This window comes from Opisthocomus hoazin, chromosome Z (genome assembly GCF_030867145.1).
Source record: "Opisthocomus hoazin isolate bOpiHoa1 chromosome Z, bOpiHoa1.hap1, whole genome shotgun sequence".
In the NCBI taxonomy this organism is placed as follows: Eukaryota; Metazoa; Chordata; class Aves; order Opisthocomiformes; family Opisthocomidae; genus Opisthocomus; species Opisthocomus hoazin.
This window is the reverse complement of record NC_134454.1, coordinates 3,700,513-3,716,144: the sequence shown is the minus strand read 5'-3', so window position 1 is coordinate 3,716,144 and position 15,632 is coordinate 3,700,513. Positions and strand designations below refer to the sequence as shown.

The window sequence follows — 15,632 nt, the reverse complement described above, 5'->3', positions numbered from 1 at the left end:
CAAATACGCCTGCTGGGAGTGAAATAGGTGCATTCCAGTGGCAGCTGGATTACATCGAAACATACGTAGGTGTCCTTTTAATACCAACAAAAGATATCCATTTTATTTCTCTGTGGCATTGGGAGTATGTTCCCTGTAACGTGGTTTTGCTCATGTACCATGTTGTGATATTCTGTATTGGATAGTTGTCAGCATTTTCCATAAGGCACTCTCTACTTTTAAGATCGTGTGTAAATGTACTGTCTTCAAACATTATTCAGATTGCAAGCTGAAGGTTCAGAATGTGTAAAATGCCAAAATCAAGGTCACCTGAGCAATTTTCATCGGGGCAGGTATGGCCTCCTTCACCTGAGCCAGCACCACACGAAGGTAACCATGGAGCTTGCAGAACGGGCAGCAGCTCGCTCAGTGCTGTCACCAGCATTTATCTGCAACACTCTGTCACGCCACGTAGAAATATCCTGCGATACCATCTTTAGTTACCCGAACGCGCAGTAGTCAGAGCCAGACGCAGCTGCAGCATGCACGAGGAGGGACAACTGTGCCATATGGGACAGTGCTAATGATGGGGCTAAGGCTTCCTTTGGTAAGGCTGCCTGCTAGGAGTTCTGTAGGTGGAAGGAGACATGGTGTTTGTGTGCCGTCTGGGGCAGCTCCACCTGGTATGGTGAAATATCGTGGAAGGAGGAGAGGCTGAGAGAGCTAGGGCTGCTCAGCCCGGAGAAAAGAAGGCTCAGCGGGACCTTATCCATGGGTATGAACACCTGATGGAGGGAGTAAAGATGATGGGTCTCTTCTCAGTGGTGCCCAGTAGCAGGACCAGAGGCAATGGGCGCAACAGGAATGCAGGAAATTTCTATCTAAATGTAAGAAAAAACTTTTTTTACTCCAGCAGTGGTCAAACTCTGGACCAGGTTGCCTAAGAAAGTAATAGAGCCTCAGATGGGATATGGCGGCCCTGCTCTACATGAACACCAACCTCAGGTGCTTACAACACTTTTTGCAGATGACACCAAGTTGGGTGGGAGTGTCGATCTGCTCAAGGGAAGGAAGGCTCTGCAGAGGGATCTGGACAGGCTGGATCAATGGGCCAAGGCTGATTGTATGAGGTTCAACAAGGCTCAGTGCCAGGTCCTGCCCTTGGGTCACACCAACCCCACGCAATGCTACAGGCCTGGGGAGGAGTGGCTGGAGAGCTGCCCAGTGGAAAAGGACCTGCGGGTGCTGGTCAACAGCCAGCTGAACAGGAGCCAGTAGTGTGCCCAGGTGGCCAAGAAGGCCAACGGCATCCTGGCTTGGATCAGCAATGGTGTGGCCAGCAGGAGCAGGGAGGGGATTGTGCCCCTGTACTGGGCACTGGTGAGGCCACACCTGGAGTGCTGTGTTCAGCTTTGGGCCCCTCACTCCAAGAAGGACACTGAGGGGCTGGAGCGTGTCCAGAGAAGGGCAGCGAGGCTGGGGAGGGGTCTGGAGAGCAAGTCTGATGGGGAGCGGCTGAGGGAGCTGGGGCTGTTCAGTCTGGAGAAGAGGAGGCTGAGGGGGGACCTCAACGCTCTCTACAAATACCTGAAAGTAGTTGTGCTGAGGCAGGGGTTGGTCTCTTCTCCCAGGTAGCCAGTGATAGGGCGAGAGGCAATGGCCTGAAGTTGTGCCAGGGGAGGTTCAGATTGGATATTGGGAAAAATTTCTTTCCTGAGAGAGTGTTCAGGCGTTGGACCAGGCTGCCCAGGGCAGTGGTGGAGTCCCCATCCCTGGAGGGGTTCAAAAACCGTGTGGATGTGGCACTTGGGGACATGGTTTAGTTGGCATGGTGGGGTTGGGTTGGTGGCTGGACTTGATGATCTTAGAGGTCTTTTCCAGCCTTAATGATTCTATGATTCTGTGACACCCCAGGATGGGGCATGCCTGGTCCTCATAGGATACTGGGGGATTCTGGCCACAGGCCAGGCAGGAGTCTTGTTTTCTTTGGTATGAACATGAAAGGATGTAAGATTTTTCAGCAGCCCATCATTTGCTCAAATTTGAATAAAAGCTTTTGGTACCAATAGAAGTCAGCTTCCTGGCTCCCCTAAATGTTCTGCTTAGATTGCATATTTTTTCTGCAAGTTATGAACAGAGTGGAATTCTTCTAGAAGAAAGAAAATTAATATTTTTTTTAAATTCAATGCATTAAGAAAACTGTGGAATTATATTACTCCCATAATAATCTGTGTTTTCAAAATATTCATCTTTCTATGCTATCATAGTAGCCCCTTCTTAACAAATGCAGGCAGTTTCTTGTTGACAAAATATGAATTTTTTATACTCCTAAGCCACAAAGCTGTCAAATTATCAAATATAATTTCTCTGCAGATATATCTTGTGTTTGTATTTACGGAACATACATATGCCACAGTAACCAGATTTGAAGGCATAATCCTTTAAAGTATTTACATTGGGTTTTCAACATTCATTACAGAAAGCCTTTGTAAATTGAAATAAAAAGGGGAGGGTGAAGAGAGGGAACAAGTAGTGCGTGATCTGAAGAGCAGGCTATTTTTAGTAGATGCATTTTTGGTTCCTAAGCTCTACCATGTAATCATATGCAGGTAAAACTTAAATTTACTGAATGGAAAGGTTGCCAGCACTGTGATCATAAGGTACTTCCTTTAGTGAATTTGGGCCTCTTGATTTTCTTGAAAAATTACAGTAACTCTCAAAATAATTAAATTCATTTCATGTGATGCTTACCAAGTTATTTAAAATTATTGAAAACATGAAATTCTTTGAATATTTATCTCCATAGCTTAGTGTTATTGATCCTATTCTTCCATAAAATCTGCCCTCTTGAATGCCTGCACCATTGCTCTGTCCCTGCATGTGTATATGTATGTATGCATACCTATATGTATATATAGGTGTGCTACATGTGTATATATTTGAAATATGTGCGTTTGCACAATGAAGCATAGAGTGTTCTTAATTCAGAGAGTCAGGTAAGCAACTTTATGCATGCACTAGAGGTTTTTCGGATAGTCACAAGAAGAAATAAAAGAATGAGGACAGGATACAATCTGCTGGCAATAAGCACATGTGATCTTAGCACAATTATTTCTGTGAATGTCATTATAAGAAATTATCCTCTGAATAAATTTTGCTTAAGATTCTAAGCAGTTAGACTAAGATAGAATGTGTTTTGATCCAAATTTGAGTAAGGCACAAGCCCAGCAAACTGAAGCTGTATAAATTATTGTTATTAGGATCTGGGGTTTTTCTTGCTTAACTTATTAAAAAAGCAACAGCAAAAAATCAAAATGCTTTGTTTTAAACATACAATATTTTACACGTACTTGGTTACCTAAAAAGCTGAAAATATCAGTTTGGGTTGGAAAAAAAATTGTGAAATAAGAAAAAACCCCCAGCGTTCCCTGTTGAAATATTATTTTTAATAAAAACTTACTTCATTTAGTTCTAAAACATTGAAATCAAATCCTTTGACTTTGGGTTTAAATTTGTAATGCTCATCTTAATTGAAATTACTTGACAATGAACAGGTCATTTAAAATCTGCCCTGTTATTCAAGATCTTTCAGCCAAAATTTTTCACCAGTTAGGGTAAAAAAGCCCATATTGACTAAAATGCAAAGGAGAGAGCGGCAGGCGCCTTCCCTAAACCTGCCAACTCAGGGAATGTGCCAGCATTCACTTCACCTCGCAAAAGCATCGTAGCTCTGGGATGCTGATGATCCATGCGTATTTCTATAGGCCTTTTATTCTTTATGCATTCCAGCGTGCAGTTCACCACAGAATCCACTTAGTTGCAATAACAAGTCCCTGTTTGAGAAGACGCCTACTCCATGACTGACAGTGAAGTGGTGGAAAGCCAGCAGGACAAGGTCTGGGACACAGGAAGCCCTACCCGAAATTCAGATGCCTTAGTCCAAGAGGAATATTAGTGGATTAGCTCAGCGTGGAAGAAAGCTGTTAGAAATTTGTGATTTCTCTCTTTTGCATCCCTTTCTTACTTTAGGATTTATGTGAACTAAAATCCCAGGTTGCTCTTGGGAGTAAATATCTAGGTGTCCAAAACTTCTGGTTTCCTGTCACTCTCGTTGTGTTCATCTACTGACAGCCTGCCACTCTCAGAAGTGTGTAATTAATATTCTGTTATTTGTTCAGTACATTCCCTTTTCTCCATCAGTTCATATTGTTATCACTAATTAATTAGAAGTGTCATATATAAACATATATGCATACACATATATATGTTTTCTCACCCACTTATCAAACCTTTATTAGGAGCTTCTCTCCATTTTTTGACACACTGTGACATCAACATTATTGTGATGTAAATGGCATTGGACCTAGAGGAGCAGTATACAAGTTGTGTATAAAACAAGAAATCTCAGAAATCTGAAAACAAAATTAGAGAGTCGTCCTCCTGTCGCAGAAACCTAAGAAACTGGACTATCTTCAGAATAAGATAAGGTGACAGCTTCAAGAAAGCTAGGTCAGTATGAGACCAATTCTCTCAAATGTTGATTATTTAAAGCTAGGAAGTTAAGAAAGAGTTGTAAGAATGCACTGAAAAATGGAAATTTAACCTAACTATTTTTTTAAAAGAACCAACTGAAATGTTGAGGATATAGACCTTCCCAAGTTTCCACTGCGTTAGAATTGTCAATGAAAAACGTTAAATTAAAAAAAAGACCTAAGAGAAAGCTTCATCCTGTTGCAACATGTTCCTGCTGCCTGCAACTCATGGCTGGGTCTCTGTGGGGCTTGATTCACTGTTTTTCAAAAATACAGGATAGCAAACACCAGTAGCAGGGAGGCTGGGCAGACACTACCTCTTCTTTCTTATTGCAGCCGGAAAGCTTCTAAAATTTCTGCTGTGTGCCTTCTGCTGCCCTTGACAACATCCTTCGTGGCTGTGTTCTTGCCCTGGAAAAGGGTCTTTCATCATTTTATTCCAACACTTGTGAAGTTTCTATTTCTGTTCAAAACTTCTTAAATATCCTTCTGAAGTCTTAACTTCATAGCTGGGACAGGTTCACCTGTGAGCCAGAGCTCTATTCTCTCCTCTTCTCATGACATAGTTTCTAAAATGTTTCCCATGTACTGATTTCTTCAGTACATCGAAATACTGCCTCTTCTTTTGGTTGGCTCTTTGGAAGCAGGAATAGAACTCTGTTGATCCCTTATAGCTGTGTCTTCCTTTAATTTTTTTCCCTCGCTCCCATTCTTGTGGCATATAGATAATTAAAAACATAAATAATAATTCTTATGGCATCTTCCTCCATATCCTCTAGGAAATAAATGAATTTATTTTATCGGTTAGGAAAATTCTGGGAGGGCATTTTTCATGCTCTTGTGTATATGTAATAAGAGAGAGGAATTTGGCAAAATTTTGAAATTTTCATATTTGATTTATTTCTGAATGTGATGAAGGACACTGATTTTCACATAGATTGTCCTGAAAGCAATGCAACTCTCCGCTACAGGGGGATAGTGTGCATTTTGGATGAAGAAAGACAAGTGAACTGTTTTGCACTGGGTAGACATAGAGATGTTGTCCCAGTTGATGTGATTTCAGGGTGAACATCACTACCAGAACCTTTACATGCATCGCATTGTTCCTCTGGCTCTTGGTCGACAGTGCAGTAGTTGTGTATTTGATGGCTGCCCGCCCTCCTCTTGTTTTTATGGTGTCCTTCAGGGGAGTATGTGTTTAGTGGATGGATTAAAGAGAGACTAAAAAAAATCTGAGAAGATTCCTACACAAATTACTGAAACAAAGCAGACATTTTTTTAACAGTTAATATTTGAAGAGCTAAATTTTAGTCACAGCCTTAAAGAAATTATTTTAACCAAAAGCAATCTGATTAAAATGCCAGCACCTTCCCCTTTCATTTAATACTACCATGAGAAAAACAGAACATTGCCCCACAGAGAAACTGAAAGACTTTTCAGGACTTGAGATTATGGACAAACATTGGATTTAGTTGGCTGTCGAACACTGATGTAAAATGCATTTCATGGTCTATGACTTCTCGTGTTACAAAAAGTGTATTTACAACTGAAATATGAAGTGAAACTTACAGAGATGTATATTCTTCTGTTCCATAAAAATGGCAAACAAGATACCAGCTGCTGAGATTTCTTGTCTCATGGTGACGTGTAACATGCTACGCATTGATAAAACAATTGTTTCACTGCCTGCAAGAGCTTAATCCACAGCTGTGTCTCTCACAAAATTCAGGAAGCAAAAAAGTAATTCATTAAAATGTTCCATGAGCTGGTAGCAAGATATATTTTATTTTATATATATTTTATTTAACTGCATGATTTCTCTACCCGTCACAGCTCAGTGTAGAGAACACTACTGAGTTCACCAGCAGTATTCTAACACATTTAAACGTATAAGTTCATTTTGGATTAAATAAACATTTACGTGGAAATTTAAATTTAAATGTATCAATGTATCATAAGAAATCTCAAGAACTATACCAAAATACCAAACTCCACATATTTTCTGTCTCAGGTGTAAATATGCCAGTGCAATCTGCTACAAAGGGGTAACGGTTGCTTCAGCCAAAGGTGTCTGAATTCAGTAAATGTCCCACACAGGTATGAGAACAGGATGTGCGATGATGGCTTATAACTAGTGTGGAGGTTGCAAAAGGCAAAAGCAAAGCGCCAAAACACCTGTCTCTCCTTCCTGCCCGCTCTGTCGCTTTCCTCCAAAAAAGTGGTCGGTCTCGTCTTCATCAAGCCACTAATAATATTTATTGTAATTATATTGTACCAGGAGCAAGCGTAAGGACAAGTATGAAGACCTTTTTTTGGAAAAATACAATTAATCATTCCACATCTGCTGAAGTTTAAAAGGCCACAGGAAGTGCTGGCACATGAAAAACACTCGTTAAAGAGAAAGGGACCCCAGGACCAACTGAAGTGGGAGGGCTCCACAGCTGCACACACGCCGTGCAGGAGAACATGCCACAGCTGGCAGCACACATTAGGGTTAAGTCCCTTGCAGAAAATCTGCACCTATTAAACAATGGGATTAATTTAATCTCAATTCCACAAAATTGCATCAATTAGTTGTTTATGCATAAACTATTGCTTTCTTTTGCCTCCTTCAGTTTATAGTGTTATTTAACAATGAATACATTTAGACAGAAGTTTGAAAATTGCAGCAGAACAGGTTATTGAAGAAATTGAAGGTGAATATGTGGGAAATATTTTCATGTAAATTACATGGAACGACTTAAATCACACAAAGATAAAAGGGAATGTAAGCTAAGTTTAAGCACCTTTTTTGTGCTCATGTCCCACTCTTGCCTTCTTACATAAGACTTGGCAGAAAAAGACCTTCTCTGCTTGTGCTCACTGTTTTTGTCAAAATTCCTCTTGAAAATGGTGCGTCTGTAAAGCTTTCCAGTGGTAATTCACCACATTAAAAATAGATAAGCTTAAGAGCTTGAAGTGCTTGAAGTCTGAATATTTACCCGTGTTAGGATGTTTGAATGGCAGCGTCTGTATCTGATTTAGATTAGATGTGAATTATGTCATCTTCTTAGCTCAGGATTAAACACACTGCCATTATTTGATACATAGCAAGTATTCGGTGTAGCTGTTATTCAATATGGAAATGCATATTTTCAGCTGTCTAATGTACAGCTGTACCGTTAATGTCTCATCATTTGCCAACACTTCCCTACAAGAGGACCGGAGATACTAGCTTTTCCATAGGAAATAACAAATGTGTTAATAGGTTTTCTCTTTTTTTCCTTCCTTCCAGAGTTCTGTGTGATGTAACATTTTTCAAGACACTAAGAAAAGCAATAGATATCGAAATACTACATATGCAGTATTAGCAATACGTAAAATACCACTATAAAATTGTATTATGGTGATCCTTTCTGTAAACTGTGCACATTTTAGACATTGTTTTCTGTAAGCTTCTGAAAAGGGTATGGTTAGTCTCTCACATCATACAAATAAGGAAATTTTTCAAAGTTCAAAATTCATCTGAGCTGAGAACTATTCTTACATTTATTTCAATTTTGTTCTTGTTTATTCTTGCTTGTTATTTTTTACATAATTTTTGCCCCTCTAATCTTTACACACTTGTTATAACTAATGAACTGTAATAAACAAACCTAGTAACTAATCAAAGAGTATCTATTAAAGCACACTTCTTAATGAAACTTCTTAAAATGTGGCAATCTGCTACAGGTAAAGTCTGTGTCACTGTTGGTAATCCCTATACGCATACTACTGTATGTTTTATTTCTGATTTAATATACTACTGCTTTGGTGTCACCCGCATATACTTCCTTTTGATCTGTAACAAGCACCTAAATGTAATAGATGTTCCTTATTACGGTTTTAGAGAAGTGCCTTCATAGGAGTATGTCTACAATTTACAAAACACGTGCCATATTGCAGCAGAAAATCAAAGCAGCAAATGCATCACCACGTGTTAAATCCAGCCCTGCTAAAATGTCCAGCACGCTCTGTAACGGATGCACCGAGGAAGATTATTCTCTGCATCTCTGCGAACACATTTACTGTTTCTCTTCCTTCTGCACTTCAGCACAGTGGAGAGATGAAAGTCTCACAGAGCACAGTCCCGTGTACCCGTGTGTATAAATGGACGTGTTGATGCCAGTTATCGGCCAGGACAGCACACGGATGCATTGTGAAGGAAACCTGACCTGGAATCACTGAATCTTCATGGGCACTGAATGCATCTCCCCTTGCACTTTGTTATCTTGCGGATACGCAGGCCAAGACTTCCTCCTCTCTTGCTTCTTATTTATGAGGAGAAAGAGAAACCCTCCCCGTGCTAGTTATCCTCTTCAACCTCGTGATCTAAGGTCTAGGCTGACCAGCACAAAACTGCAGCGATTCCTGTATTTATCCACGCTGACATCTTTTGCTGCATCTCTCTGAAAAATACACTGCTAGGGTTTTTTATTTCCCCTTGATTAGCCACACGCAACACAGAAAGGAACAGCACGCGGAGAAAAGTTTTGAGGCCGTTCACTTCAGGTGCACACAATGTGTCACCTATGTTATTTGATATTTCAGCATATTTGGAAAATGTATTTCAGAAGTTTAATTCTGTAGGTACACAAGTAGTGTTGTTCTGAAAACTTGCAAACTGCCCTAGAGATAACAACACTGATGGCATTTTATTCTATACCAAAGCTTTCTGATAAATATGAAGAATACACTGAAAGTTGGACTTTCCGGACACTTGGGCTCATCTGACTGTGGTTATATGAACTCTAAGCAAAATGTGGATGGTGATATGATGGATTCGTTCAAATAATTCCAGTACCCTTTTGAAATGCTGATTTTACTTAATCTTCAAAGATATAGCCAGGCTAAAATAAAACATATGCCACCTATGTATTCGGAAATTCTCTCCAAGATCTATGTTACCAATAATTTCAAACAACAGAGGTGTGCAGGTTGGCTGTTCAGCTGATGAAGCTTGCATTCTGAAAGTAATTCACGATGGTAATTTCATTCACACTCACATTACTTGAACTGGCTACTTGGATTTGTACCAATTACTATTGCCAAAACAAATGTCACACATTTTAGATATGCTAGTAAAAACATGTTCCATTTTGGACAAATTTTTGAGTAAGTAAATGTTGACTCTTTTTCCACTTGAACACAAACACCTGATTTCTCATCCTGTTTAGACCAGTAAAGATAGGTTGTGGCTTCCCTGCTTACAGTCCAGTAGTCTTTTAAAGCACAGTGCTGTCGCCAGACTTTTAAGCATAAGAGGGGAAAAATTTATAAATTAGATGAGGGACCAGGTGTTTGTCAAGCTCATTTCATAGATCTTTAATTCATGGATACTGTTAAGCGAATGCATGGAAGACATTCTTATCCTCATTGGACCTGCTTAAATGCTTTAAAAATAGACTACTTTTTGATAAAATGATAATGTAATGTATTAGTAATAACTTGTTATAAAGTGAACGCTAAAGAATGTCCAAACTGGATGACATTGAAGATTTTTACCAACACTAACGTTTAAGATTCAATGAAATGTGCTGACAAGTATGAAGTCACTATCTTTAAAAGGAATCTGCTGATTTATTGTTAAGCTTCCATTAGCCAAAACTGCTAGATTTCTGTGTTATACCTCCAGCGATACCTGTTTTGAATGTATTCCATTTAGCATTTCCAGTTGTTGGCCTTCTAAGCAAACAGCTCCTCTACTCAAAAATATGCAACAAATCAAATTAATTAAAATGAGTCAATTCGACTGGCAAAGTGGTGTTTTGGAACGACTCTGAGGACCATAAATTCAAATTAGAGCTTGCATGACTTATTCCTAGGTTTGAAGAGGCTCCTTGGCACTTTAGCCAAAGGAGAAAGGGAAACCAGTCACCCTGTTTCACAGCATTCACCTGGGATGCTTGCAATACAGCCAGATTTTGTGAACGTATCATACACCAGAGAAAGAAGCAAACAGACCTAGCAGCAATTAATTGTACCTAGTGTTAATATTCAGGTAAGGTTAAGTACGATGGCAGTCATACGAGTGAAGTAGTAGGAAGTTAATTATTGCAAAACTTTGATCATGGGCATAGTGTTTATAATTTTATTCATAGCACGCTTTGCTTGTTCTGATACTTCTTCACTCCAGGCAGTAATGTGGGTTGTCAGATTCAGTTTTTAAGGCAAAGGTATGACAGATATATGCTAATTTATACATGTTCATTGAATATATTCTTCCTAACTGTCTTCTAACGATGCGGTCGTACTACAGAGCACTTGTTCTTTTTCTGGTTTTAGTGAGCTTTTGAATACTGTTACAAAAAGTGCTCACCATGCTCTCTTGCCAAAAACGACTGTCCTCTTTTTTGCAAATATGATGAATGCAATATAATCTCCCCACCTTTCTGTATTATATTTGATTTATTCACCAATCTAAACTTGTACATGGCTTCTGGTTTTTGCAGTCTGAATGAGGACCTAACAAGTGTGGGGACAGGATTAAAGTACATCAGTTTCCTAAAAGCAGTCTCTGTTCTGCTGCGTCTCTACACGTCTCCTACTTTACAGGATCATCCTATGGCTCATTTATAATCTACTGGATTTAATACTTGAAAATATGATTTCTGTGTTCAGTATTCATGCTTTACCTTTTGTCTTCAGCTGGTCTGAATGGGGAGCCTACACTTTATTATCTACTTAGAACAGAAAGAGATTAATATTAAAGGGATATCAAACTCTTAAATATCCACAAAATCTGTAAAAGAGAGACACATTACTGAGCATTATGCAGGCATAATTAGAGTGATACAAAGTTTAGCTGACTATGTATCAGCACTATTTCTGCAATTATCCTGATTTTCTGCAAGGGAATACTGTGTGACTCTTAAGGTTTCATATTTAATTAACTGTTAAAGACAAGCAAAATCACCTTCATGTTCATTTACTTCTTCAGTTTTTCAGTTTTAATGGTATTAGGACTTTATGCTGAACTGGAATTGAGTATTCACATGGAGAAAGGGAAGGATCTGACAGGTTGTTTATTTCTTGGTGTGACAGGTATGCCTGGCGGTTACAGAAACAGAGGGCCAGTCAGTTTTGTGGTATTTTGTAATACAGCAATGTCACTGCACGAGAGTGACGACCACTCACGTTAAATATTTGGGCTGGACGTCATGTGGTGTTCGAGTTTTCACTGCAAACTCACAGCGTGCTGAGAGCATCCGCCCAACTTCCAAAACGCTGTTAGCCCTTCCACTTTTTGTCTGCTAGTTTTACAAGGTTTCCACCTCCACCAACGTGTGTGATGCAAAACAGCAAAAGAAAACATTGCCACAATAAATATGAGTAAGGTTTTTGACACTTTGGGTCAATTGCCTCACGGCCATGCTGGCTGTGTGGGGCAATATTTTGGGGCATTGTATTCTGTATGATTCAGTAATCCCAACGGGTTTACCCCCCACTGTGGCGGGCAGTGAGCTGATAGTAAGAGTTTTGCATTGACTTGCTTGTTCTAAACCCTGGTTTAAAAGACATCACAAAAATTAATAAAAAGTTCTTTTTCTTTCAGGTGGGAGATGAAAGACGGTGCAGATCTTGAAGACGAGGAGAAAGTCATAGTGAAACATTTAAAAAATGTTTATTTGACACCAAGCACTCCCACCTCAGAGGATAAAGAAGAATAATTACCTTGACAGGTTTCGGGTAGCACCTTTTCCTGAATTCAACATGATTAACTTAATGGCTTAGTTATAACTGACAGGACTAGAAAGCTCAGGAATATATATCCTGAGTAGGAGTTTCAAACTAAAGAACGTTCTCCTGTTACTGTCTAGTCACCCTGTCCAGGCAGCAATTCTTCACACATGCATCAGGCGAGCAGTAATATATGAAAATGTCAATGTCACAAAACAAGGAGGGGGTATCTCGGTACCACGGAGGCATAAACCTGCATGACAAACCAAGAACTGCTCTAAAAGTAGTATAAAACTCTGAAGATAATGCCGCTTTGGTCACGTGCCAAGCAAACACCCGTGTCCTGCGTCCATCGACCATTCTGGAGCCAGTCAGCCTGCCCCTGGCCAGAGGCACTCAGGGACCTTTTCTCTCCCTTGGTGCTCGTGTTCTAGTTAGTCTTGCCATTAAACCACCCAAAATGTATGAAAAGGGACAGGTGTAGGCCATGGGTCTGAAGTCCTTTGTGAGCTGCTCCAGGACGGAGTGCGCTTAGCGGTTATTCCCCAGCAAAAGTGCATCAGCGTTATTGCTCTCGCAAATCCCAACTTAACATCGGTGTATGTTATGGCCTAAAAGGCACATTATAGAGAAACTTGTTAGTGGCTTTTAAAGTTCTGAGAAGCATAGTTTTATTTAAAAGAATTATTCACAGGCAGTGCTCAACAGACTATCTTAACAATGAACTGAAAAGAGAAAATGGTGAAGAATGCAATATTTATTTCTGATACAGTAAAATTTCATTTTCAAAGTAAGTCCTGTCTGATATTCACTTTTTCGAAATATTAAATGTTTTTCTTTCCAGTAAAAGACCAGGAGTTAGGTGGCTATTGTGACAATATTTTTTATTCAGAAGGTGTGGTTGGTATTTCCTTAGCTCTACAGAAATAATACATTATTTTCCTATTTGTTTCTTGCATTGGAAGTCCAAGGGAACTACTTCCTCTGCCTGATGAAGGACCCTGGCAAGATCTTGCTAAGGCTGCAGTCTGAGCTGCAGCTGATCCTGTTCGCACCGCATCTTCTCACAGATGCCATTACGGACACAGCTCACACCACCTGAATAGGAGGAAGGCACCTTTTTTTCCAAAAGACTTCAGCAGCATCGTGGCTAACGCTAACACTAATGCTGCTGTAGGGTCTAATCTGAAATGCAGCTTTTCCCCCTCTTAACTGCTCTTTATTTTTGTCGTGCATATAAAATATCAGACCGTTTAAAAGGAAAAGGGGGACCACTGCGTCTTACAAACCTCCAAAGATCTTGTTACAGCACTGCATCAACAAAAGGGCTGTGAGGCACCGGTGCTTCAAAAATGCTAAAAATACTATTTGAAGAATAAAACATACTTTCTCCTCTGCTGCTGATAAAGTCATTTCAGATCATAAAGAAATGATGAAGTGTAAAAACAATTTTTTTGTGCTTTGTATTTCACCTTTGAAGATTCGTTGTGGTTTTAAGGCTTAAAACACAGCTACAGGGAGTGCCTATGATGGCAGGTACAGTATTCTGACAAATGAGGCACACACGCTCCAAGCCATCGTAATAATGTGTTGGTGCACGTGGAAGCTGGAGTTCAGAATATTCTTTCCTGTTTTATCAAAATCTACTGCACATAATTAACTTTTTGTATAGTCACATAAAGTGAATTTCTGTCTATGTGGTGAAACTGATTGAAACACTTTTTGTGAAAAAGCTCCTCTTCTGGGAAATGCTTATTCTGAATAGGATAAACTTTGCAAGTGAAATAAGCTAACCCAGAATAAAAAACCCTCACTTACTCTGACATGGGAACGTCCACGTGGGGAGTTATTCCAAACTGGTTATTATCCTTTAAATTCACAACACACCTGGTTATGGAATAATCTGTAAACAGTCATGTTAAAAAAAAAAAAAACAACAAACATTCTATATGTCCCTTCCTCCCTTCTGTCCCTGCCAAATTAATTCCGCAGTAACCTACTGGGTAGCACTAGGACACTTTTGTCTTTCTTAGCAAGAGTATATTTATGATCTTTACCAGTGTGGAGCTGACAAGACAGAATAACTAGCCAGAATAAAAGCTGAACCTTTGCGCAGTATTTTATTTGACTGTTTTTCCTATCCAAACCACTTTCTCTCCATATGCCTTTTAGAGTATCAGAATGCAAGCTAATGTATGTCTGAAATTGAACCTGTCCCTCAGTCTTTACCGAGAAATAGCAGGGCTCAGTTTGTTGGCAGAGTAGTGATCCTATTAACTGACCTTTAGGGTATAAAAGAAACATCATCTTGGCAACATCACTTGTGCTGAATAGATACTTTTGCAACATTCACATTTGTTCAACAAAATTACAGTAATAATAAGAGTTGTATAACCAAGATTGCTAAATAACATGCCATTAATTTATCAAGACTGCTTACTTCAAACTTAAACCCTTAATTGAAGAAAAATGAAAGACACTTTAAAGAGCTGATCATTTCTGCATTGTAAGGTGCGTAAAATTAGGAGTGTTTGTATAACAGATTGCTGCTTTCTTTGGCTTTTCTTAATAAAACAATAGTTCTATATTCTTAAAAAAGTTCTGCTGATTCTAAAATTGACTTAAGATTAACTGCATTTTGGAGAGTAATGGGTTCATAAAGCTGCAATGTTTTGCTTCTGTATTTTATGTCCCCACTTGTTGACCCAAGAACAGCTCACATTTACGTTTAGCCTCAATAGATGAAGGCAACAGGAGCCAGATTTGCTGGCTGCAGTGTGGGCTCTGTGGTGTATGACCACTGCAATCCGACCATGTTAACTACTCCTGGAAAGGTGGTCAAAAATAAGTGTGTACAACAGACATTTCTGAATGGGCAAAAGCTGTCCTTGTTGGCTCAACCGAGATAGCTTAAGAGGAAATAACTATATTTATAGAAATGCGTTGGCTCAGATAGCACAAACTAGGTGACTATGCATTACCATTAATGCTTACACCTAATTCTCATTTAACACTTTAGTACGCTTAGCACTTTTTATGAAACAGGCTTAAATGGGAGACTTCATGCCATGAAATATCTCTAATTACATTTGTTTAGTATCCAGTTCACAGTGCTCCAGATCTTAACACCTTGCTACTTTCGAAAGGCAGTTAGCAAAATTAGAAGCAGGACAAAACCGAGATAGCAGTAATGAAACTGGAGACAGACGGGAGAGAGAGAATTTGGGGAAAAGACAGGCATTAAGACATAGCCCTGCCTTTTAGTGACTGCTGTCCTGACAAACAGTGTCCCGTGGATCGTGCTTTATTCCAGGGGAGGGCTTTTGTCGAGACGGCAGGCAACAAAGCTGTTTGTGCTGGAAATATGCACGGCGGCAAACGGATGTTCTCTAATTCATCTCTACATCCTCACAGCAGTGCAAG

The 15,632-nt window shown here is 39.6% G+C and overlaps 1 protein-coding gene across 2 annotated transcripts in view; it reads left to right on the top strand.

Moving 5' to 3' along the window:
* Positions 1 to 15,109, top strand: part of KIAA0825 (KIAA0825 ortholog) — a 251,925-nt gene extending 236,816 nt beyond the window's left edge. For both annotated transcript variants that reach the window (XM_075446981.1, XM_075446980.1), the window contains one exon: positions 12,085 to 15,109. In XM_075446981.1, the coding sequence (XP_075303096.1) occupies positions 12,085 to 12,199 (115 nt within the window). In that variant the 3' untranslated portion in view covers positions 12,200 to 15,109. The remainder of the gene's footprint in view (positions 1 to 12,084) is intronic.
* Positions 15,110 to 15,632: the final 523 nt, after the last annotated feature.